The following is a 24,111-nucleotide window of genomic DNA, read 5'->3' as shown; positions in this document are numbered from 1 at the left end:
CAGCTTTCCTTGACCACAATAACCGCCTTCCACAAAAGACAAAAGATGAAGGTCGTCACGCTCTCTAGCTCCTGGCAGGCCAGTCATGGACCGCCATACTTGTGCTTACAGAGGAAGCTGATCTTCTTCCGCGAGGCCATGCTCGGTCTTGAGTTTCCAACATGACCACAGGATGGTGACGAGAGTATAGAGCTTGCAACGCGAAGCTCTGGGTAGTGTACATTCGCTCTTTATATATAAACTTCTCCTTAATAGCTACTCGCTCTTTTCCACGCTTTACTTGCTCAAATCCTGTCCTGGCTACCACTCTGTCAGTACTCTTGCAAAGACAGCTTTGTTGGTTCCCCTCTTATACATTATGAAACCCCTGTCGCTGTTGACAGTCTTGCAGGCCGCTTGCTGGACGCAAGCGCTGCCACTTCTCGAAGCGCAGACACCAAACGACATACTCGCGGCAGGAGTGCAGAGTCTACCTTCTCCTTCAGAGGCCCCTGGTACTAGAGGGGTTAGTCTGTTCCTATTAGCCCTTGCATGGCGCTGTTTGCTGATTTCTTCTGAAGATCATCCACGTCGCGCTTGAGACGGCTGGCCATCCCCATCTGCAGCCATTTCCAACAGAAGTCATCCCTTCACCCTCCTCAACCATATCCGTTGCCACCAATAAGACCATAGCACAAGCGAAACCCTTAATTGCGGCCGCCACTGTGTCCAACGTTTTCGCCTCTCCAATCAGCACTGAAGCTCCGCCATCGGTCTTTGCGACCAGGCCGGACCACCCCGTGGGAAAACTTGGCATCGTAAGTTAGTATAGTGTTTGGGCCGATCATTAGCTTACTCAACCTTTAGACGAACCAAGGCCCCACGGAGACGAATAAGTTTTATGCGAACTTCTTCCTTGGCGATCAGCTCAACGGGGTTTGGACACACCCATACTCTCTTCTTTGGAGCCAGGGCGGTGGCAACGCATTCTCTTACGGTCTCAGCATCACCCACGACGAAGCATATCAAAGGGCCTACGGGCCCAATGCAACTGCAGACCCGGTCGAATTCTACATCAATCCGATCGGGATCCAATCGTTGATCTTCTCTGCAGCGGAGCTGGGCCCGTAAGTCTCGGTCCGTCAAATATGTAATTGGTTGCTGACTCGAGAAGGGGAATGTCTTTGACCACTGACACTTTGACTGCGTTCTCTGCGAACGTCAACCTCGTACCGAGTGGTGCTACGACCCCTGCCATCAGCTTTCCGATGGTGCAGGGCATGGGGTTTGTCACCGCAATATAGTAAGTGCTTCCATGTCCATATGTCTCTTTTCGGATTGCACTCTGAGTCCTCAGACATGTTCTGGGACGTTGCTCTCTCTATGTCCTAAGGCTCTATATGCCCCCTCAAAGAGGCAACGCTGACTCCGAAATTATGATCCAGTAATGGAGCAACTCCCTTCGTTGATACCAGCGTGTTCTTCAATGCCATAACGCCACTCGCCTCTCCTGCTGCAGGTGTAACGAAATACAAATTGCTCCTTGATGATGGCAACACATGGCTTCTGTACGCAACAGCGAATAACGGTTCGGGCCTTGCCCTCACTTTGTTGAACACCACCAGATTGGTAGCATCGGGATCTTTCTCTGGAATAATTCAAGTTGCGAAGAATCCTGGAGACGTAGCAGCTCAGGAAGCTTCATATGACAGTTCTGCTGGTGCCTACGCAACGACAGCTACACTTTCTGCATCCGTCGACGGAGCTTCTGGATCTTATTCACTGAGCTGGACCAAGGTCGCCGCTAATGGCGCTAGGCTCATCATGATGGCACTTCCTCATCACCTTCAATCTATGGACTCGACCACAAGCGCAGGTCAGACAGCAATCCAGCTCCAAACGACCACGAAGGGACTTGCTACTGGTGTTATCGGAGACTCATGGACAATGGTGGAACCGTCCATGCCTGTTGACATCGGCTTTGCCCCTTGGAATGCTAGCATTGCTTCTACCAACACCATCCCGGCTGCCGCAATGACAGCGATCGACAACGCAGGTATCAGTGACCTTTCGCAGGATATGAATGCTCAGTCGAATCTGAACAGCATGTATTATAGCGGCAAAGCCTTGGCAAAGTTCGCAGCAGCGATATACGCCGTTCACGACCTAGCCGGAGACGTTTCGACTGCCCAAGCTGGCCTGGCGAAGCTTGAGGAAGCTTACGAACTTTTCGCGAACAACACTCAAATTTACCCACTCGTGTATGAATCGCAATGGGGTGGCGTCGTATGTACGTATTTTCGGAGTTCATATTTCCTCTTCTGGAGCAGATCTTGAGCCTTGAGACATGTTTGAAGGCTCACCATATCCCCTCGGATGGGCAATGCTGACTCTGAAACTATGATCCAGCTACGGCCTCGTACATCACAGGAAACAGTGGGGACGATTTTGGAAACACCTATTACAACGATCATCACTTCCACTGGTCGTACTTTGTGTACGCTGCCAGTATTATCGCCTACCTCGATCCAGCCTGGCTGCCCGCACACCGAGACTGGGTGAATACTCTCGTACGAGATGCCAGTAACCCTAATTCTAACGATCCATACTTCCCCGTTTCCCGTAGCTTTGACTGGTATCACGGGCACTCCTGGGCTAAGGGTTTGTTTGATAGCGGCGACGGGAAGGACCAAGAATCCACATCCGAAGACGCCTTGTTCAGTTACGCAGTCAAACTATGGGGAAGGATCATTGGTGACACAGCCATGGAAGCTCGTGGGAATTTGATGCTAGCCGTTCAGAAACGTAGTTTTCAGAACTACTTTCTCCTCGAATCCACCAATGCCAATCAACCTGCTAACTTCATCGGTAACAAGAACACCGGCATCCTATTCGAAAATAAAGTCGACCACACAACCTACTTCGGCACCAACGACGAGTATATACAAGGAATACACATGATCCCAATCAACCCCTCTAGCCCTTATATCAGGAACCAAAACTTCGTGACCGAGGAGTGGAACACGTACTTCTGTGATGACTGCGTCGATCCCGTCAACAACGTTACTGGGGGTTGGAGGGGTATCCTGTATTCGAACTTGGCGCTTATCGATCCCGCCAAGTCTTGGAATTGGCTTACTGGACCAGGCTTTGATGCTCAGTATCTGGATGACGGAGCGAGCCTGACCTGGTACGTACTTTTCGGGGTAACCCCTTTCCTTTTGGTAGTAAATTGGGGCCACGATCCAGATTTCGGGAGCAGAAAGCTCCTTCGCCCCCCCAGATTTGTCTTATTACTTGGGTGAAATGCCATGTTTTGGCAGTGAAAGGATATTCTTGCTCTTCAGATATGTCTCGTTTCTCGATCTGTTACACAAAAAGGACTATACTGACTCCGAAATTTGCGTAGGTACTTGGCGCTTGCCGCGGGGATGGGAGGTGCTGGTTAGAAGTGGTGGGAAAAGAGGCGTTGACCTGATCCCTCCTTCCCCTGTATATCTTTTCCCTATTACGTGCACATTTCTTATATCACCCACGTCTTTTCTCCCGTCACACAGTTCCTCCCCTGCACATATCCATCACGTACATACTTATTCTACTCATACTTCCTTTCGCACATAGTACTACTTGTGTACATTGTTCTGTCCTTTCAACTTCTGTCACATCCGATCATGTATATAGTCGGTCTATCCTAGGTATGCACATCCTCTCCATACATTTTCAATCGATGTTCCCGTCGTGACCTTCGCAATAGCGTAGACCTGCAACGATGAATCCACACAACACCGTCTTCCGTGCGGTAGAGGCATCAGTAGCGTGGCGTACAGCATATGGGCTTCTACTTTCAGGCTTACGACGGTGGATGGTGCAAGGACTAGATGCGGCTTTACCCAACACTAGAGCGTTCTCTGAGTCGTAAGAAGCTTTATCACTGCATGGGTGGCACGACTGTTATGGGAGACTCTTTGGATCACAAAAATTCGTTAGATAGGCAAGACCTATGGATAAGTGGACAGTACACAGCCAAACACTATATGAAAGCACCCCCCGCAGTCGTGTTCCCGATATCCCCCCTCATACTCATGTTACCCGGATCACCCTGCTTCAGCCCCGCGCTCTGGCCTAACCTCTTCCCTTTCAAACTACCAATCTTGACTTGCCCACCCTCGTCGCCGCTCTCGGCACCATGGTCTGGTTTCCCATCCGTCTGCGCTCTCATCAGATAGCTCAAGCGTTGCGCGGCATTGACGTGACCACTGACTCTGAGTCGGTCAATCAACTCTTGGTCTGTAACATCCAACCTGTGGGTGCCTAACGGATTAGGGTGACCGCGCAGCCAACGCTTGTTGCCATTCTCGTCTGTCTCTTCTCTCAGATCCTCGCCGAAGCCGTTGAAGGGAGGTGCTTCGCTAGCTGCGCTGCCGAATTTTGAGTCGCTGCTAGTAGAGACCCAGCTGCTTCCTCTGCTGTTCATTCGCGAGGGGCGGCTGAAGTTTTGAGGAGAGAGGGCGCGCGCGTTCAAGTGGTACTTGATATAGCTCTTCTGGCGTCGCGGTGAGGCTGTAGAGCTGAAGGATCGGGAGGGGCTTGATCGCATTGGCGGCTCGAGGGACGAGGATTCGAAATAGGACCGTTGAAGGTCCTCTCTAGGAGGTGTGAACGGACGTTCAGACACAGCATTATTACCAGTACTGCCTGACTCAGACGAGGGTATCTGTAAGGGCGCTGTCTTCGATGCGCGAATTGAAGATATGCGGGACGATGAGGGGCCAGCAGAAAAAAGTGGATTGCGTGAACTCCGCTGTTGCAGACGGTGTTTGTGGAAAGACTGAAGAGGGTCGGCCTTGAGGAGATTGGATTGAAACCGCGAAGAAGAGCCTGATTTTCGTCTGATACTGCCTTGTGTGGGAGACAGTACTGGCCTGAGTGTTGGCTTGCGAGACCCTTCGTTATCCGGGAATCCGTGAATGACTTGGGAGTGGGAACCCTTGCCGAAAGGATTCGACGCCGGGGGCCGAGTATTCCACGGAAATTTCCCGATGGTGGCCTCTCGTTCGAGTCCCGGATTTGAAGAACCGTCCGTGGAGGCCCAGGTACTACGACTGAGATTGCGCCAGGAGTTCCGAACAATTCCAAAGCCTGGAGGTCCACTTGCAAGACCGCTGCCATGGCCTACGCCCTTACTGCTAAAACGAAGTTTGCTGCTACCTTGACTCAAAGTGTTACGTCCATGCCCAATCCCGCTGAGGCGTTGACTTGAAAAGATGCTGGCAGTATCGTAACTCAGATTCGATCCCCGTTGCTTTTGTTTCGAGTGTCTCTTGGTCGGTGATTCGTCGATTATGACAGATAGCCTTTGAACAGCCAATGTGGGTGCTTTTAGTCCACAGGATGTCATTCCGGCTTTTCGCATTGTGCGCTTCTCTGGTATATGGCTGACATCTGGCACCGTTTTTTCTTTTGTTCCTCCAGAGCAAGGAAACCCCGCAGACTCCGGCCCTGTCGAGTGCTCTGTGCTGCCGATAATACCACTTGACAGATGCGATTTTAACCCGCGGGGGCTATGTCCTGATGTCTGAAACCCTAGAAAGTCTAACCATGGTGCCTTGGACGCCATTGAAGAAGCTCTCCTTCGGTTGATGGCCAGCACTCTTGGTGTCTCTGCCCCTACCTCAGCGTTCGGAGTATCCTTTTCCAGAATCGGCCGCGATATCCTCCATTTCGGCGAGAGTAACGGACCATTGTTTGCTTTTCGTTGCCGCCTTCTCTTAAGACAGAAGCATAAGAGAAGCAACAATCCTAACCCAACGAATATTGGCACTATGACCGCTGCAGCAACCCAACGCTTTTTGGGCCTGCTGGCTGAGCTTGTTGCATTTCCGGTCTGGTTGCCCCTCGCTGTAGAGCCAGACGTAGCTTTGGGAGAAATGCTGTGGCTATATGTGGTCCGTGCACTCGAGGCGCTTGCATTCTGGAAGTCAATCGTGAGGATTTGGGATTGGCTCTGCGTTCCATGTGTTGCAGTCACCATGACATGGATTGACTGAGGCTTTAAGTCCGTGGGGACGTGGCCTTGGAGCTTCAGGGAACTCGAATTGAAATTCAGCCATACAGATGCCGCACCAAGATCTACCGCAACGTCCGCCGTGGAATCTGAGACGAGCTCAGGCTTGAGATCATACGTAAAGACTGCTCCTATCGTGGCGTTCACTGTGGCAAAAGGCCCTGCAAAGGAGCTCGTAAGGGAGCTCGTATGGTTGTTGGTGTTCTGGATTAGGACGATTGTGCTCGTAGCATCCCCATAAACATCGCTCGCAGTCACGGAGAAGTTTTGCGAAGTTGCACTTTCGGGAGGTGTGCCGGATAGGGTCAGGGTACTAGAATTGAACGACATCCACGGTGGCGTGCTTGCCACAACTTCGCGTAGCTCAGAAGAACTTGCCGGCTGACCATCCAGAGTCAGATCATGCTGAAGACCAGTGAAGTTTACCAGCAACCCATTCGTGATATTTATGACATGCAACCTGTTTCCAAAAATGAGTAGATGGCTCTGAATAACCAATTGAAAGCTTGCGACGGCTTCTGTAAATCCAATCACATCTGAAGCTATGAGCTGTATCTGGAACACTTGAGGAAGCTCCCATGGAGAGGTCGATGAGGGCGTTGTGCCGGAGAAGGTAAGACTGCTGGGATGGAAGTTGATCCAAGACGGCAAAGGCGTATTGTTAGCGCATATAGCATAATATACAGTGTTTGCGCTCGTATTCGTAAAAGTATTTGGAGAGAAAGAGAGCGACAGTGCAGTCGAGGGTGCAAGTGAGAGACTGTCGGGGCTGGGAACCGGGCCAAAGGCGGGGAGCTGCTCTGCGACTGAAGTACCCAGTCCAGGTCCAGGATCAGTAGACACTACAAATGTCACGGACATTAAGCTTGAACCAGTGTCGTCAGTCGCGGCCAGGCCCACGGCGAAAGATCCAGCGTCAGCAGATCTAGGTGTTCCAGAGAAGACCCTGCTTGAGCTGTTCAGCTGAAGCCATCCTGGGCCGTTCGTGAGACTATAGTCGATGGAGTTTCCAGCCCAGCTGAAAGTGGAGTCCGAGAAGACAAAGTTGTAGGCTTGATTGGGTCGGGCGACAGGAAGGACTTGCGCGTTGATGGGCAAATTGATGCTGGGAGTCGCATAAACTGAGACCGAGGAGGCCAGTAGGAGGACGGGGAGAGCGGCTTTGTGCAGGTGTTTCAAGGTTGCCGGTGGCTGCTGCATCATGCGTCGGACGTCCGCAAGGGGCGTTCAAACCACATCGTCTAGACATAAAGCAGGCGACCGCATCTTTCTGGTGGCCTGCAATGATTGACACACCAGGAAACCCCAGAAGGCTCAGAAAGGATCCCATGATAGCGAGCGGAAAGCTGGGAGGTTATTGCCAACGTTCACTTGTGGAATCACTTGAGAGAAGGGGCTGGATGTGATCTAGGAAGGGGCTGGACGCGTCCCATTTTCTCTACCAGAATGTAAATCGCGAAACTCATGCAAGCGAGACGCGACCCCTTGGCCCAGCTGCATTCTTCAGCAAGAGGCCAGACAACAAGCTTTCAATCACACTGATGAAAATCCCCAAAGCATTTGGATGCCTGTTCGCCCAACGGCGTAGTAGTCCTTGACTCGGCTCACCTCTTCCAAGCCTAACACCTTGTATAGACGTCTCGCAGGGATGTTTCCCTCGTCCACCCAGAGCTGGATCTTAGTACATCCCTGCTTCTTCAATCGTTCCGCCTGAACTTCTAGCACAATCCTGGCAATGCCTCGGCGTCTGTATCCTTCCGAAACACAAATCTTGTGCAGGAGGACAGCATTCCCAGCTTTGAGATGGACGAAGACCATGTAAGCGACCATTCTTGGCCTTGCCGGTGTAGATAGGCCAGCATCATCAACGATGATTACGAGGTCCATATTTCGTTTCTGAAGTTCAGTGGTGAAGTCCATGGCTTCGCGTCGGGAAAAGGTTTTCTTCTCAACGTGCTGCACCTGGTGTATCAACTCATCCTTCGCTACCTGAAGCTTTCCGCCTGTATGCAGGGACTTGATAATCACATTGGCCATTGAGTAAAATCGAGCACGTAAATATCACCACGAAACCGTATGTTGATGGCAAAGAGAAGTCGAAACAGGTGCAAAGACACACGCCGCTTCTGACACTTGATTTCCCTGGGAATGTGGCAAACTACGAAGTCGACTCTGCGAAATATTTTGGGCTTGGAGTTGCAAAGCCATCAGGCGTGATCTTTCTGAATATGCTGGTTGAAAAACACGGATCTGTGGGGTCACCATTTTTTGAACGATTGCTAAAGTACTGTACGTTGTGCCGGCAATTTCGCGCTAATTTCGTAGCAGCGGAGGTCATTCCGCTCCTTGGCTCCATACTACCCCCCTCGGCATAAAGCTTTCCCACTGTAACCTGTCAACAGTCATGACATCTGATTTGGCGGAAGAGCTCTCACTTCTGTCCATCTCAGAGGACCTAGTACCCTCTACCGACGAAACACCATCGCAAGAAGTGATCCTCGCATTCGACGGGCTTCTGTGTCCGCCTCTCGTTCTTCAGACCAACGAGACAGAATGTGGAGGGAAGCTGTGGCCGGCGGGCATAGTTCTGGCGGAATATTTACTCCGCAACAAGATGGATGAGATAGTAGGCAAGAAGATGTTTGTACGCTCCAATGTTTCTTTCCTCCTCACGCGTACCACAATGCAAGTATCTGGTTATGCTAACCAAAGCCCCTGGATAGAATTGAGCTCGGCGCTGGCAGCGGCCTTGTGGGGTATGCTTTCCGTGATCCTTTTCCTTTTCACACATTTGAGGCACTGACGGATCGATCAAAGCCTTGCACTCGCGATCGGTCTCAAATCCACCGGCGTTCGAACCACCACGATCCACTTGACTGATGGTCACCCGCCGCTGCTTTCCCTTTTACAGCACAACATTGATCTCAACACGCCCAATCTCGGCAACTCGACTACTGTTTTGCCATATCTTTTATCTTGGGGCCATCCAATATCTCCCACGATTCCCAGTCCAGCAGACATTCTCTTAGCGGCGGACTGCTCCTACCGTACGTATTCTCGGAGTCAAAAACACTGAACCGACCTCAATCTTGAGCCTTGAGACGTGTCCATAGAGGAGGGGTTGCTCCTCAGATGTGTCTCATGGCTCTCGAATTCTGTCTCAAATAAGCAATGCTGACTGCCGAATCTTTATCAGTTGAGTCGAATGTGCCTTTGCTGACAGCCACTATGGAAGCATTGATGGGAAATGACACCGTATGTTATTTCTGCTATAAAAAGAGGAGGAGGGCGGATAAGGCCATGATACGCAAGTTGAGCAAGTTGTTTGAGGTTGATGAGATCAAGGAGTGGGAGAAGGACGGCGTATTCCTGTATGAGATAAAAAAGGGAAAGTCAATCCTAGGCGCGGGCCAAACAAGAAATGGACTATGATCCGCATGACCGTGTTGGTACAAGGGTACGTGAATAGGACACTTAGAGAACGAGCATCTCGGTTCAGGTCAGGAGTTCGGTTGTCATGATCATAACTTTCACAACTTGTAGCCGCCACCCCCCTTTCCGACCGCGACTTGTCCTTGGACAGCCTTTCCCTCCACATCTCTGATTTCGCCTTTCTTCCCTATCACTCTCACGCCGCCCTTTTTCAGGTCCCCAATCACGCCTCTCTTCTCCTGCTCCTTTTCCCCACGGCCCTCCAAGCCCTTCGCCGGCGCCAGCCCCCCAGCCTTCCTAATCCTCTCTTTTTCTCTCCGCCTCCTCCTAACCTTTTCATCTCTCGTCATTTCTTCCCGTCCAATTGGTAGACCACTTCCCTTCTTCAAGACTTCTTCTTTACTGCCTTTTCCTTCACCCGGCTTATAGACCTCCTGCGGTGCCAGCATACTTTCTCCACCCACCTCGCCACCAGCAGCTGGTCTAGCATCCTCAATGCTAATCGTTGGCACATCCGCCACCACGTTGATACTTGCGCTTGGCGGTTTAGGCTTATAGTGCCAACTGCTCAGCGCGTCTAGCTTCGCAGAGACATCTTTCCACATCTGCTCTATTTTGGCATGTTCGCGCTTAAGCTTTTCATCTCGCTTGTCTGTGTATCCTTCTGGATCGACAGTCTTGAGATGCTCAGCCTCGTACATTTCCGCGAGACTTTGCGTTGGCTTGGTATCATCCAGCTCGAATCGTCCTCTCCTCACATCCCCATTTCCGGTCGCCAAATTCCCAGGACGTCGTCTGATGACTTCATCAAATTCTCTGGCAAGTATCCGCCGCTTGATTAGCGCTTCGATGTCCTCACTCACCTCCTGCGTGATGACAGGAATCGGCTTGCCCGCGCGCTCGAAATCAAGGTCTTCTTCTAGCAGAGAATTGATAGGGCGGTCAGCAGCACGTGCTTCACCAGAGAGCGTCCAGTCACGTTTGGCCACCGAGGCGGCTTCGAGACGACGAATCTCAGCTCTGAGAGCCGCCTGACGTCTTTGATGAGAGGAGCGACGATCGTTTGCATCAGACGGAGCTTCATCCTCGTCAGGTGTGAGGTCGTCCTCGAAGATGTCGCGGCGGACAGCAGATATGGTCCGTTGGACGTCGTCTTCGGTTGCGTGTGGGGTGGGGGGCTGAGTCTTGGGGAGCGCACGGCGGCGAGAAAGGTTGGAAGCTTTGCTTGGTGGAGGTGCGAAGAAGTCGGCATATTTGATGTCATTGGTATTATTCATGGCTCCGTTGTCGTCCACTTGGGCTCCGTTCGCCGAGTTATCATCGTCATCTGAGATGTCTGAGGTATTTAAGTCGACATTGCCGAACGTAGGACCCTTCTCCTCATCTTCAGATCCCTCCATTGTTCCATCCTCAAGCATTCGACCTACTTTATGTGGCGATGTTACAGCCAAAGGATCGACGTCCCAGTCTACATCCTCCTCGTCACTTGCAGCGCCGTCATTCTCTCCGCGAGCATCTTGTTGCTCGAGAAACTCTGACTGTCGATTGAAATCATCTATGGAGAAAAAGCCATCATTGAGGCCGTTCTTGTCCGGATGAAAAATCTCTTTCGACTCCTCGTCGGACTCTGACAGCTCATTCGAGTCGTCCTCTTCGCCTACACCTTCTCCGTCAAGCATGTCTTCATCGCCATCGTCGAGAACATGGCCGGATTCTGCGGCCTCACCGTCTAGTGGTGGCTGGTTCGAGTCATCAAGGGATACGTCTGACTCCCCCAGAGGCATATCGTCTTCGCCATTGAGCTCATCTGGATTTGAGATGCCGACTTCGGAGCCATATTCATCAAATTCTTGAAATTCGACAGATTTCCTATTACTCGTTGGGTCACCAGCTAGTCCCTTGGGCAGACTCGTCGTCTCTTGTGTTTGAGACTTGTTTGGCAGCGATCTTTCCAGCTCGGATCTGGTTGCATCTAAAATCCTTCTTGCCTGCTCCCAAATTTGCTCTACTTTTAATCCTTCCAAGTAAACTTGGGTAAGTTGTAAGGGTTTCCGGGAGGCGTCGGCATCGTAGTGCCCTCTTTTCCGCTTCCGCCTGTTGACTTGCTGCCGTTGCACTTGTGCTACACTCGTAGATATCGCAAGGGGATCGAGGTAGCGTTTTGCGAAGGCAAGAGATGCTGCGCGGAGGGTTGGAGTCGGCTGCAGGAAGGTGTGGGGAGCGGACTCGAGGGTTGAAAGCAAAATTTGCTCAGATGCAGGAGGAGTTCCTGCAACTTCTGGATGGGTCAAGGCGGTGGGCGCCATGCCTATTGTATGGGTGCAATCAATCGAGCGTTTGAAGGGAGCGCACCGTCAGCACAGTCAAGAATCAGGATGTTTGTTTCCGAGTTTGCAGAGCACAGGATTTAGCGACTTAGCGATCTCTCGGCAAGTGCAGAGAGATTAGATAAAGTAAGATAAAGTAAGTAAGGTTGGAGTTCAACCGGCCGACCCTGGACTAGGCTTAGTGGCGGGGATAAGGTAGTGAGGGTACCTTAGATCCTTGGGCTTGAGATAGATCCTAAACCAACCATTGGGCCTATCAGATTTCTCCGATGCAACTAAAGAAAAGCATTGTCTCTCAATAGCGAGTTCTGCAATACTTTTGCGCTCTCATGCTCTATCAGTACATTCTGCGTGCATGAGCACCCTCCCCACATCAATTGGCTCCAGCCCCGCTCCGGTCACTTGCCGACAGTCTTCCGCAAGCCCTGATAGAAAATCGTTGAAATCGCGTTGCCGAGGAGAAAGGGGAAAAGAAAGTAGCATCTTCTCCATGCCCTCTCCGGATTTTTGTTATTATCATTCTTTCAGTCCCCATGCTCAATTAGCAGTGCAATTGCCTAGTCTGAAGTGCAATGAAGTACGGGGAAACTTTCCAACAGAGATCAATTCCACTCTGGGAAAACTGTGAGAAAAATCCCTTACTCTGCAGACCAAAATCCGAGGTGCTAAATGGTCACGCGACACCAGATAACGTCGATTACAACGATATCAAGCACCTAATAAAGGTTCGCACAACACAAGGACAAGGTCAAGCAAAGGCTATACCAGGTAGCGATAGTGAAACAAAAGCTTTCCATGCTTTCGAGGATGAATTGTATCGCGAATTGCGTGACCAGCACCAAAGAATCGATCTCTTTGTCCAGAGTAAGGCTGGCGAGGTAGGAAGAAAGCTTGGTACGTATCTCGAGCCTTCGCACGAAGATGTGTTGCTGATTTGGCTTCCTCATAGCTCATTTGGATAAGCAAATTGCACAATTGGAAATTCGAAGCTTCCCCACAAGCCGTGGGAAACTACCCATCAAGCGGTTGGAGAAATTTTCCAGGCTGGAGGAGGCTGTTCTTAAGTAAGTCCTGGATGCGAAGTATTATCGAGAGAAACCTTGCTGATTTAAGCTTGCAGAGCCGGAGAAGAAATACAATCCCTTTCACGTTTTGTTGGAGCACAACGTTTGGCTTTTCAGAAGCTGCTGAAAAAGTATAGAAAGTGGACTGGCTCTTCTGAACTAGGCAATCGCTTCCGCAAAGAAGTACTCGACCGTCGAACAAGTTTCTCGAAGACAGACTTTGAACCTTTACTCGCGCAATGGACACAAGTCTTGGCGTCTGTCCGGGCACCTTTCGTTGATGGCATCAGTTGGCAATCCGATCCTACGGAACCCAAGAAAGAGGAGTTCCAATCGCATAGACCAGTGCCGCATAAGTCTCCAAGCAATTCTGCGCAGAATCAGGCCGCAAAAAGCCAGCATGTGAGCAAGGACCTAAGCAGTGCAGCAGATCTACAGACAGCCTGGGAGAATGGTTCAAATCTTGAAATAGACACCGCCCTCGCTACAATACCATTTGGTCATAGGGCAGCCAAGGCGGCGTACTGGATCCACCCAGATAACATAGTACAGATCCACGTGCTGCTACTCCAGTACACCAGACTGCAGAAATCGAATGAGACGTTTTCATCTCCAGAAAGTCCATCTTCCCCCCGAGGGTCCATAAGTGGCCATCCGGCTAGGGGTTCTTCTCGAACCGACGAAGAGCTGGGTGTCATCATATGCGATGACCTCCAACGTTTTGCCCAAAGGCAGAGTAGCGAGACCATAAGCGACTCTGAAAACCGCGCAGGCTTCGCTCCCGAGAAAGCTGCCGCGAGTATCAGGTATTCCTCAAATGGTGACGCTGTCGTCGTCGTGGGCGCAGGCACCAATGATGCTAGCAAATCTACGTGCTCGAACAGGGAGTTCGCCACGAGGAAAGCTAGGTTCAAGCGCAAAGCCATACAGCGGCTGTTCAGCACTTCCAGTGGAGAAGAAGGTACCATAGCAGACGGCTCAAAGGATTCCGAACAAGTCAGTGAATGGTTCGTCGGGCACAATGAGGTTCAGCCCTTAGTGCAACTACGATTAAGGCGCACCCGGTTCGTTGGTCTCAAGAACAGCGCGACAAATGGACTTTGGGCTACACTTGACAAAAATATCTCAATGTGGAGCTGTCCTCCAGATCTCCTTGCTAGTGACAAAGGCTTCAACACCATTGACGATGGAGGGGAGAAGGACTCCGAAATCTTCCCACATGCAGTCCTTGAGATCAGGACCGAAGGACCAGCTGATACCAATGTGATAGCTGCTTTAGACGCGTCGTATTTGGTCAGGCTCTTTAATCTATTCTTTCGCTCTTGCTAAATTTCGTTGCAGACAGAAAGGGTTCGAGGCTTTTCTCTCGAAACACACGCTGTGGCTACCCTGTGCAAGCCTCAAGGAATGCCACGTCCATTTTGGGTAGGTGCTATGTCCATGTCTCTTAATCTACTGACTGAGGACCAGCTCCCAGCCTTAAAGCAAGATATACGCAAGGTCCCAGCAACATCGAAATTGCCAAAAGCGCGCAAATCGCAAGGCCGTTCTAGTCCTGAAGAGTCAAGCACTCGGCATACATCCGTCTCAGCGTCATCGACGAAGAACGGCATATCAAGCGGCGGTTTCTCGGCGCTGCGCGGAGAGTCCTCTGCAACGTCGGCGCCAGACACTCTTGCCACTCCGCCTCTCGACGCCTCTAAGAAGATAAAGAGACGGCGGTCAAATCGCAAGCAAATGCCCCAAAAACGATTGCGAGAGCCAGCTCAGCCTAGATATGAGCGCTACTGGAACGAATTCGACGACGGCAGCGACGGTTCTCAAGATGGAGCGTACACCATTTTCGTCGATCCTAATGCTTCATACAGCATCCCTGGTGCAGCGGCAGTGTTCAGACTGTGCGGGTCAATTTCCTCAAGCATCAAGGCCTCCGAAGAGACAATACTGCATTGGTTCAGATCGTTTCAAAAGACCAGGCATGGCGAGCAGCGGCTTCTCGTCAACGGCGAGTGCTCTCCCAGCACTGCAGACTCTGACCAATCCGACGCAGACTCCTCAACCAGACACGTGAAATCATCTCCACATCGTCGCTATTCCACCTTTCCCGTGCTCTCGCAACCTCCCGCTGCCCGCGCCCGCGAGGCCCTTCTCTTCCGCTCTTGTATCGCCTCATTTGCTTCATCGATTATCCTTCTGGTCGTGGCCGCCTGCTTAGTTACCACAGGACGCAGGAAAGCTGCTAATACCGTCGATGCAGGTGTCATCATTGGCGTAGTCTCGAGCCTGGTATTTGCCGTTATGGGGGCGGGAAGTATGGTAAGGAGAAAGGATGATGTTGGATGGATGCACAGAGCTGCCGTGTTCTTGGTCTTTGTATGCGTTGTCCTTGCGAGTAGCATTTTGCTTGCTGCGCTGCGTCTCTCCTGATGAACAGCTTAGCAGTCTTTTTTCACGATTGGATGAGTAGCAGGTTACTGGCAGATTGACAAATTCTTTGTGCAATTTTCGAGACTGCAGGAAATGTAGTAGAATCAACAGTCTCACCCCTGCTTGGACGCCGTTTTAAAGCCGAGAAGTGCTCAGACGGATCGACGGATACTTGTGTATCGCAGCACTGAAACTATGCCCTCGGCCCTAGTTCCCATTATACGCATTGACCCGCCCATGCTGCGTTAGACTCTGCCATCGTGCCTCAAGAAAGCCTCAATGGCACTACCGCTGTGTGTAGAGACCTGTGCTTTCCTATACACGCTGTTTATGTTTACTTTGGTCCATTCTACAATATCATCCTCTCGACACCCTCCTCCCGGTGTCTGGATTCCTCTTCGTCCTCTTCTTCTCCATCTTCTCCCTCTCCGTCCACGGCCTCTCCTCATCTTCCTTCTCCCTTTCCCTCTGCTTCATCCTAGGGAACGGCTCCCATGGCTCTCTCTCCCCGCTCTCCTCCTCCTCATCCCCCTCCTCATCCTCCTTCCCCAACCCTTTCATTGTCTCTAGTCTCCTAACAGTCTTTTCCAGCTCTGCCTCCCCGTCCTCCCTGAACCGCGTAACCTTTGCCACATTCCTGGCTGTGATTTCGCGGATACCTCCATCGTTCGCTCTTTCCCGCACCAGAGTTTTCGCCGTCATGGCGAAACGCATATCACGGGGGCCATCGACGAGTTCGAGGATCGCGGAGGGTGCTTGGTCGTTATTGCGGTTCAGAGGTTCGATGCGCAGGACGCGGGTGTAGCCTCCAGGCCTATTCAGATATCGTTGTCGAAGAGTTGTGAATAGAGTAGGTAGATGTTTCAATGGCTCCTAGATGCATGCCTCATCAGTATCTCATGCGCAAGGAAGAGCCTCAAAAAAGTAGATGTAAGGTACCAACATACGAAGAAAATACTCTCCGCCCTCGCACGACTCGCGTTGGTGTTTTTCTTGCCCAGGGTTATCAGCTTCTCGGCTAGTCGCTGCGCTTCTTTGGCTTTGGGCCAGGTCGTCTTTATGGATTCGTGGGTTATGAGGGAGGTGACGAGGTTGCGGAGGAGGGCTTGGCGGTGAGAGGACTTGCGGTCTAGATGCCGGTATTTCAGGGCACCGCCAGCCATTGAGGTGGAGGGTGATAATTTGATTGATCGGGGTGGCTGGCGGTGGAGAACGGGAAAGCTCTTGAGCTTCAGTCGCTGGCAGAAGTTCGATATTTACTAGCTGGCAAAACCTCGGCAAACGCGATCGGCGAACTCAGGAGCCTCGCGAGCCACCTTCTAATTGAAGGAAGGTATGCTTTAAGAGCCTGATATTCCATATTCCAGCACCATTGACGGAGATATCTTTTGTTTCATTTTCGGTGTATATACACTATTGCTCTGCTTGTTGACGGAAACGAAAACTTTTTGCATGTTTACATGGATTTACTCTGTGATACTTCAACGGTATCAAACACAGCTTTCAACTCGCCAGAGTTGCAAGCGTAAAATGAACTTTCCAGAGGACAATGTCGACATATGCAACCAATTTGCTCAGTAGCTATACGCCACACACTTCGAGCTGTTACTTCACCAAGACTCCGACAAGATATAGAATGTTTACATGCAGCTAACAAACATTCATGTATTAGCCGACAAGTACGACGTTCACAACCTCGAGGACGAATGCATTAAGCAAATGCTCATTTTGTATTTGAAGTGGCATGGACCACCTAACATGGAGGTAGTACGCTGTATATACAGCAACACTATTTGACCTTCGCCTTTCTGTAAAGCGCTCCTTGATTGTTATGCAATCTACCTTCAATCTGAGTGGTATTCCGAAAGACCCGCCGCAGGACCTCTTTTCCGACCTTTTAATTTGCGGTCGACCACGCAATCGCTATGGCTAAGAGGATTAGCGATCCGAAATTCATGCGGAGCGATCCTTTCTGTTTCGATGGAGAGGGGAGGCCTATTAGGACTAGGCTGGATAGGATTTTTGGATCGAAGCTCATGCCATTGCTAAATCTACCTCATCAAGAGAGTCATGCCGGCTCCCCACTCGGATGGCTTTGGCTAGATCCTGTTCGGCGAGGCTTAGAAGACGAGGAAGACGGGCCTTCTATGACAAGTTATGGCATTCTATAGCTTCCACATTGGAACATTGACAGCCGCAGGCTACCGTAAGGATGTAACAGCTCCAGTGACGAGTAAGTGGGAGGAGAAGCTACGATGAAACACGAGTAAGTGAGAGGAGAGGCTGCGATGCAACCAGTGAGTATTATGAAGAAGTCAGCTCCTTAGGTCTGACCGCTTACCGTCCAAGAAGACAACCAGAAGCGCAAGTTTATGCCTAGCAGAGATACGTCGACATACCTCAAGAGGGAATATAGCTATAGGGACGACAAATTTCTGATTCCCTTCTGAATGCTAACTTTCGCCTTTTGGAGGCACCGATAACCCTGAAACTCTCTTAGCAACTCGAGCTCAATCGGTATTTGAATCAGACAGCACCGTAGCGGATACATCAACAGAAGCGTGTGATCTTTCGACGTGCCCCTCATAAAACCATCTCCCGAGCCCACTCATAGCCTTCTGTCCCCCTCACTCCACTCTCTCGCTCTTCCCTCTACCCCTTCCCTAACAGTCCGCAATCTGATTCCTTGCGCATATCTCACTGCCCCTTCGACCTCGCTGTTCCATCTATCCTTCCACCGTTCCGTCCAGGGCGCTTTCTCTACCCTATACGGCTTGATACCTTCTCTCAGTCCCCCACTGTAATTGGCATCTGCTATCGTCGCGAGTTCGCTTGCGACTTCAGGGTCACTTAGCGAATTAAGGAGGATTGTTTGTTGGTGTAGTAGGGCGGCTTGGTGGGTGCGGGCGCGTTGGTGGTAGAGGAGAGAGAGATAGAGCGCGGTAGATGTGAGGGTGAAGCCGGAGAAGAGGTTGGTGGTGAAACCCATTCTTGAGACAAACAATGCAGACTCAAATTGGGACTTTGATTGATATGTGTGTCGTCGAAGTCGCTCTTGAGCTTAGAATTTGTATGCGGCTTCGGAACGAATTCCGCTGAGAGGAACCTCTGCCGAGTGCCGACAAACGTTCAAATTTATTACTTCTACTACTGTTTTTCTCAATTCAGTATCTTGTCCCATCATTTGGAAGCCAAAGTGCTCATACCAACCAACGGCGCTTCGAGTGCGCGACCATGGCCTCCCACGCATCCCTCGACGCAGCAGCCACAGAGCGCAAAGCGCGCCTTGCAAAGCTGAAATCTCTAAAACGTAAACAACCTCCCACAGACTCAGAAGACCAAGACACCTCCGAGCTCGGGCCCTCCATACCCACCGAAGCACCCCCGACATCTACTGAAGATCCCACCAGCCAGTACCTCTCCGGTCGCAATTATGATCCCGAAACCCGAGGTCCAAAACTGGGCTTCGAATCTGCCCCCAACGCCGAACAAGAAACGTTGGAAGACCGTGCAGCGGCAATAGCACTAGAGACGAGGGAAAAAGAGGAGAGAGAGCGGAGAGAGGAAAAGCCGATTGATCTTTTTACGCTACAGCCGAAGAAGCCAAATTGGGATTTGAAACGCGATGTGGCGAGGAAGATGGAGGTGCTGAATGCGAGGACTGAGAATGCGATTGCGAGGTTGGTGAAGGAGAGGGTTGAGGGTCAGAAGAGGAAGGAGGTGGAGACGAGTAATGGAGATGTGGGAAAAGGACAGGATGGGGAAAGCGTGGGGATGGGAGGGTCGGAGCTCGTCGAAGGCGTACATCTAAGAGAGAAAGAAGAAGCGGAAGAAGAGAGAAGGGAGAGGGAAGAGGATGCCGAGCTTGCCTAGATAACTCTGGAAGCGATGCGAGGTTCCTCTCCACATCTCCGATGGACTCAGGACTTATGCTGCGCTTCAGCGTGGAGTTCACTGGGTGCAGGGCATTTGCGTTCGATGTAAAGAACATGATTGGGAATGAAAGTGGTTCTTCGGCAATCGAAATACTGGTCGTATTTGCGTAGAAAGTCTATTCCAATGGTATTGCTTTTGAACAAAACCGATATCCATATACCTCATGGGCTTTCTAAGCGCCGTCGCTAAACATCAATTCCCCACATTCATCGCTAGTGTGAGTCTAACTCTTTTACTGAAGGGGCTCAAGCTCCTTTCTTTTTTCTGAGGAGGGGCGTTTGGTGGTGGCCGGGTGCCCCTGATGTTCTCATTTCGATCTCGAGCACTGCTTCCATATCGATCATTGTCGTTCGAGTAGCTCTGGCGACCATCAACGTTTGGATGATGTTCTGGCCGTTGGGAAACAGTGTCCTGCCTCAAAGTCTGTCTCGCAGGGAGGCCAGGCGTCATGGACTTCCTGTTTCTGATAACTTCACTTCTATCCCTGCTCTCGCTAGGGCTCCTTGTCCGCCGACTGCCTCTGTTGCTATTCAAGTCCCTGTCTCTTCCACGGTCCACAGGACTCCTGGATGAATGTCGACGCCTTTTATCCCGAGTTCCGCTAAGCGAGGATTTCTTCCGCCTCTTGTTTGTTGATGAGTGTGAACCGTAAGACATGGACCTGGGCATTCTATGCTCTCTCTGCCTGCGTTCCAGGCCCAATGGTCGACCAGCGTCGCGATCGATCGGCCCCTTCCTATCATATCCATCACCGCCTAATTCTTGGGGGTGATTTTTCCTTGGGCTGCCGTGTGATGAGTCTGAGGTGTATGATATTGAGGAACTGCGACTGCGTCTTCGCTTGCGATCTACCTCAAGATTGGAGAACACTTGGCTCTGACCGGTATGGCGTAAACCTGCAAGCTTCGGGGACAAGGAGCGCGAGAGGTTGGTCGAAATAGTAGATACGGAGTTCGACGAGTACGATGAGGTAGACCTAGAACGCTTTCTCGATCCGTTCATATGCTCATCGTCTGCTTTACGCTTGCGACCCCGTTCGTGTTCCTTCCTTGCAAGAAGCTCATCGGCAACGCCCTTCCTAATCTCAGTCAGTCTGGTAGCTGGCCTTCCTTTCAACGCGATACGTACTTTCGCAACAAATCATTGGGGGTGTCGCTGGTCAATTTCGGTACCAGTTTCGGATTTACGAGTTGCTGGGTCCTTGAAGGTCTTGAGGTGTAAGGCCTTTCCTGGGCTGGTGCTTTGCACTCATAGCTATAGTGCCGTGCTTGACAGTCAGACTCAGAACGCAGGAGGGGGACAATCGGACTTATCTTTTTTAAGACACTTCTGGCAAAGCGTCTGTGATGTGGCTTTGGAAGATGCAGCGGAGGTTGGCCCGCGGAAGCGGTTCATTGAGCTGGCGAGGTTTCGATTCTGGGTGCCTGAGTTCTTTAAAAACCCGAGTGTCAGGTGAGTCAGGCTGAAGATATCAGACGAGTTGATACATGAGTTGGAGAAATTAAATATATAGAGGTTTGAGTCTGGTGTAACGGAGTGCAAAGTGTATTGTAGACAAGTAAATTGCTAGAATGGTCAGGAAGAGAAACAATGGTGGCTATGAGCAGAGACGCACGCTCGGAATAAAGTAAATGTACCTTTGGTACCAGGGTGCCAAGGCTTGGCGTTTTGGCACGCCTAGTGAGAAAATGACGTCCCACTAACTGAAGTACTAAGCCTCCTTCGACCTCCGCTTCCATTTTCCTGCAGTACACAAATTCTCTCAATAGATTGCTGAAGGCTTTGAACCTTTCCCCTCGCACCCAGCCTGTCGCTGAATATTCTAATACACCATTCTGTCCGGATCCTCTGAACGACTCCTTGCACGGGAATTTGGTCAACAACTTGGTGAGCACGCTGCTTCACTCAGATAGTGGGGCGAGAGCCTTGGGGTGGCTGTACCTCAGGACTGGCCGCTTTCTCTGTGTCTTTCCACGAGGCAAGATTTAGCACACCATCGGGGCGCACTATCTTGGGACGCTCGTTCAGACTACATGGCGGGCTTTCATAATGCCAAAGGAACACTTTTCGATATCCTTCGACCCTTTTGATATGCTACCTTCTCCTTGACATCTTGCATTCGAAAAGATCCAACTTCTACACTCCTTTATTTGGGTTCGGCGCAAGAACAGTTTCTGGCTCTGCATCCTTCATTACCATTCGTTGGCGACATGGCAACACACACCAACAAAACGAGTGTGTCAAAACCATCATTTGCGAGCGTTTGTGACCCTTCTTGTGACCCTTCATTGCAGCTCCTTCACACCGCTAACTGACCTCCACCTCACAGATTGCGGCGATGGCTCCTCCTATCCATCCTGGACCACTAATCGTAGGCCGAGAAAATGAGAGGCCTTCGAAAGCATCGTCCCCAACCCGCTCAAGCCAGGCTTCAAAAGTCGAAAGCCCTATGGCGTCTCAATTGCACCGAGAACTGCAGAATTCGATGTCACGGCTTGCCGTCAGGGAATCTCCACTGGCTTTGAACGCTTTAGATGACCAGCAGAAGAGTAACATCAGCCGGGCAGGTCTCAAATTCGATGATGATCAGACTCAGATCTCATCGTCGTCCACCAAGCCCGCAAGCCTTGATGGCAAAAGCACTACCTCTGGCACAACATTTGCGCTAGACGAAAAGGAGTCGCTTCGGCCGGATGATAGTGCCAGTGTCAAAGCTGCCGAGGATGAAGATTTTGGTTCGGGACCTGCGTCTGGTACGCAGAATTCGCGGGTTGGTTCGGAAGCTGGGAGCAGAGCATTTCGAGATCAATTCTACGAAATCACCGAGAGCATTGGCTCGGGCTCTCACCGAATGCATCCTCTCAGTCGGAGAATCATCGTGGGGATTGAGGAGGAAGGACCGCAAATGACACGCTCTCCACTTACATCAGCATTGCCAGCACCAGTCAACTTGCCTCATCCTGATATCATTGCGCCTAAAGCGCCTATAATTGATTACAAGTATCAGGAACCGGATGAGAAATTGTTCGAAGCCCTCGAATCTCCCAAAGATCGATTGTTTCTTTTACGCCTTGAGCAGGAAGTAATCACATTCGTCAAAGATTCACAGTAAGCTTTGGCCACGAATTCTTCGACAAAGAGCACGCTGACGTCCATCTCAGAGAACCGATGATCGATTTGCCTCCCTGTAATTCTTTTTGTCGTCTACTAGCGCACAAGCTGGCAGATTATTATGCATTGACACATTTTGTTGACAATGCCGTAAGCTCTGTACGATTGTACAGAACGCCTTATTGTCGAGTGTAAGTATCCGCTATACCTACCAATGCATCACATGCTTACATCTTCCAAGCCCGCCTCCCTTAGGTGCCCTTGCACCAAAAGCTTCGGCTCCCGTGGATGCCCAATCCTCGTCTCAACCGACCATGAAAATCATGCGTCGCGCAGGTGTAGGCAGGGATGGCCAAATTATTGAATCTGGAGCCAACACCGCAGATGGCTCAATGGCCCCTTCTAAAGCTGGTTCGGAGACTGGCGAAGATAGCCAACGAGGTACTGGCGTAGCATCTCCAACTGACTCAAACCTTACTAAAGACAAATCAGCCATGACAAGGGAAGAACGGGAAGCGAAGTACAAAGAGACAAGAGAGCGAATTTTCGGACCGGAGAGTGAAAATATCGACAGCAACGATGCCGTGAACGAGGTTTCACGCACTAGCTCTAGGAATGAGAAGAAAAAGAAAAAACACAAGAACAACGATGACGGTTTTGAAGCACGATCCCAATTCAACGCTTATTATCCTTCCATGCAGTATCCTGTCACAACCTACGATCAGACTGCAGCTTCACCGGCATGTTACAGCCCTTATACCATGCAGCAGGGGAATATGTTAAGCCAGCCCGGGCCTGTAGGCGCGGCCTTGTTGCAGCAAGGCTATCAACAGGGATACAATCCAATGGCAACCCCACAAGGTTTCCCAGCTATGACGAGCCAAAATCCGTCACTAAGTGGATACGATTTGCAAGCCGCAAACGCCCATGCCGCGAGCTACAATCAACAGATTTCATCTCATTACTATCCGCCGATGCAGCAAGGCATTGGCATTGGTCAATCGTCTCCAGTCATTTCTTCGCCAGCAATAAGCAACCACGGTCAATTTTCTCGGCCGCAGTCGCAGTTGTCCGATCAACAGTGGTCTCAGAACACGTATCCTTACTCTTACCCGCAACAGAGAGATCAGCAGCAGTATTTCCCCTTACCAATGCAAAGTCCAAATCCAGTGGCCGGCGTAGCATCGGTTCCCTACCAGTATGGGCAATTACCTTTGCAGCCTGGCACGCAGGGTGTAAGAGCTCAGCATCCACTACCGGGCAGCTATAAGAGCCAAGCTTTCAACCCGCAAACCCGAGCTTTCGTGCCCAATGGGGGCTCTGGTCCACCGCAGGCCGTTCAACATGGGAACAATTCTAGTCTTTCGACCCGAAATCTGAACGGAAGTCAATACTCGCCATATATCCAACAACCGTCGCCCTACCACCAAGGATCTTCGCTGCCAGTATCTGCGTCCTACAGCTTTAGCCATGAGCCCAAAGCCTACGGAACACGCAAAAGCTCAACACAGTCGAATGCTGCACATTCGCCAGTGCAAAGCTCGCTTTCAAAATGGGGCACTCCGTCTCACCTGCCTCCGAAGCCACCGCCTCCAGAGGTGCCAAGCATGCCCGAGGCTCAACACTCCCTTCCTATGAACAACCAATTCAGCGTGAATGTTCAATCGTTGAAGAATGGAGGACAACAAATGCCCAGCTTCCAAAATGGGGTTTATTCGATGCCAAGCGTTGGTTCCCAGGCTACATAGTCCAGACCCAAGATGGTTAATGG

General features: G+C 50.9%; 10 protein-coding genes across 10 annotated transcripts; 5 read left to right on the top strand and 5 right to left on the bottom strand.

Annotated features, from left to right (window-relative positions):
* Positions 1-358: 358 nt before the first annotated feature.
* HO133_010713 (uncharacterized protein) lies at positions 359-3,428 on the top strand (the record flags this gene model as incomplete). The annotated part of the gene is made up of 7 exons (XM_037301565.1): positions 359-505; positions 561-797; positions 847-1,106; positions 1,154-1,282; positions 1,425-2,269; positions 2,389-3,169; positions 3,389-3,428. 7 exons carry the CDS (start codon positions 359-361, stop codon positions 3,426-3,428), a joined length of 2,439 nt encoding a protein of 812 aa, XP_037153199.1.
* A 581-nt stretch (positions 3,429-4,009) lies between these two features.
* On the bottom strand, positions 4,010-7,243 carry HO133_010712 (uncharacterized protein; the record flags this gene model as incomplete). The annotated part of the gene is made up of 1 exon (XM_037301564.1): positions 4,010-7,243. The coding sequence occupies one exon, from the start codon at positions 7,241-7,243 to the stop codon at positions 4,010-4,012; it is 3,234 nt and encodes a 1,077-aa protein (XP_037153198.1).
* A 333-nt stretch (positions 7,244-7,576) lies between these two features.
* HO133_010711 (uncharacterized protein) lies at positions 7,577-8,080 on the bottom strand (the record flags this gene model as incomplete). The annotated part of the gene is made up of 1 exon (XM_037301563.1): positions 7,577-8,080. One exon carries the CDS (start codon positions 8,078-8,080, stop codon positions 7,577-7,579), a length of 504 nt encoding a protein of 167 aa, XP_037153197.1.
* Positions 8,081-8,447: 367 nt separating this feature from the next.
* HO133_010710 (uncharacterized protein) lies at positions 8,448-9,475 on the top strand (the record flags this gene model as incomplete). The annotated part of the gene is made up of 4 exons (XM_037301562.1): positions 8,448-8,683; positions 8,767-8,799; positions 8,861-9,090; positions 9,240-9,475. The coding sequence occupies 4 exons, from the start codon at positions 8,448-8,450 to the stop codon at positions 9,473-9,475; spliced, it is 735 nt and encodes a 244-aa protein (XP_037153196.1).
* A 98-nt stretch (positions 9,476-9,573) lies between these two features.
* Positions 9,574-11,781, bottom strand: HO133_010709 (uncharacterized protein; the record flags this gene model as incomplete). Its single annotated transcript, XM_037301561.1, has 1 exon — positions 9,574-11,781. One exon carries the CDS (start codon positions 11,779-11,781, stop codon positions 9,574-9,576), a length of 2,208 nt encoding a protein of 735 aa, XP_037153195.1.
* Positions 11,782-12,374: 593 nt separating this feature from the next.
* On the top strand, positions 12,375-15,293 carry HO133_010708 (uncharacterized protein; the record flags this gene model as incomplete). The annotated part of the gene is made up of 6 exons (XM_037301560.1): positions 12,375-12,426; positions 12,490-12,696; positions 12,752-12,866; positions 12,923-14,159; positions 14,208-14,291; positions 14,337-15,293. The coding sequence occupies 6 exons, from the start codon at positions 12,375-12,377 to the stop codon at positions 15,291-15,293; spliced, it is 2,652 nt and encodes an 883-aa protein (XP_037153194.1).
* A 357-nt stretch (positions 15,294-15,650) lies between these two features.
* Positions 15,651-16,456, bottom strand: HO133_010707 (uncharacterized protein; the record flags this gene model as incomplete). Its single annotated transcript, XM_037301559.1, has 2 exons — positions 15,651-16,166; positions 16,241-16,456. 2 exons carry the CDS (start codon positions 16,454-16,456, stop codon positions 15,651-15,653), a joined length of 732 nt encoding a protein of 243 aa, XP_037153193.1.
* A 2,071-nt stretch (positions 16,457-18,527) lies between these two features.
* HO133_010706 (uncharacterized protein) lies at positions 18,528-19,166 on the top strand (the record flags this gene model as incomplete). Its single annotated transcript, XM_037301558.1, has 1 exon — positions 18,528-19,166. The coding sequence occupies one exon, from the start codon at positions 18,528-18,530 to the stop codon at positions 19,164-19,166; it is 639 nt and encodes a 212-aa protein (XP_037153192.1).
* Positions 19,167-19,421: 255 nt separating this feature from the next.
* HO133_010705 (uncharacterized protein) lies at positions 19,422-20,481 on the bottom strand (the record flags this gene model as incomplete). Its single annotated transcript, XM_037301557.1, has 2 exons — positions 19,422-20,307; positions 20,417-20,481. The coding sequence occupies 2 exons, from the start codon at positions 20,479-20,481 to the stop codon at positions 19,422-19,424; spliced, it is 951 nt and encodes a 316-aa protein (XP_037153191.1).
* Positions 20,482-21,439: 958 nt separating this feature from the next.
* On the top strand, positions 21,440-24,088 carry HO133_010704 (uncharacterized protein; the record flags this gene model as incomplete). Its single annotated transcript, XM_037301556.1, has 5 exons — positions 21,440-21,490; positions 21,559-22,337; positions 22,391-22,531; positions 22,582-22,781; positions 22,833-24,088. 5 exons carry the CDS (start codon positions 21,440-21,442, stop codon positions 24,086-24,088), a joined length of 2,427 nt encoding a protein of 808 aa, XP_037153190.1.
* Positions 24,089-24,111: the final 23 nt, after the last annotated feature.

This window comes from Letharia lupina (genome assembly GCF_014066315.1).
Source record: "Letharia lupina isolate WasteWater1 chromosome Unknown contig_9, whole genome shotgun sequence".
NCBI lineage: Eukaryota > Fungi > Ascomycota > Lecanoromycetes > Lecanorales > Parmeliaceae > Letharia > Letharia lupina.
The sequence above is the reverse complement of the archived record's forward strand: the minus strand, read 5'-3'. Positions and strand labels throughout refer to the sequence as shown.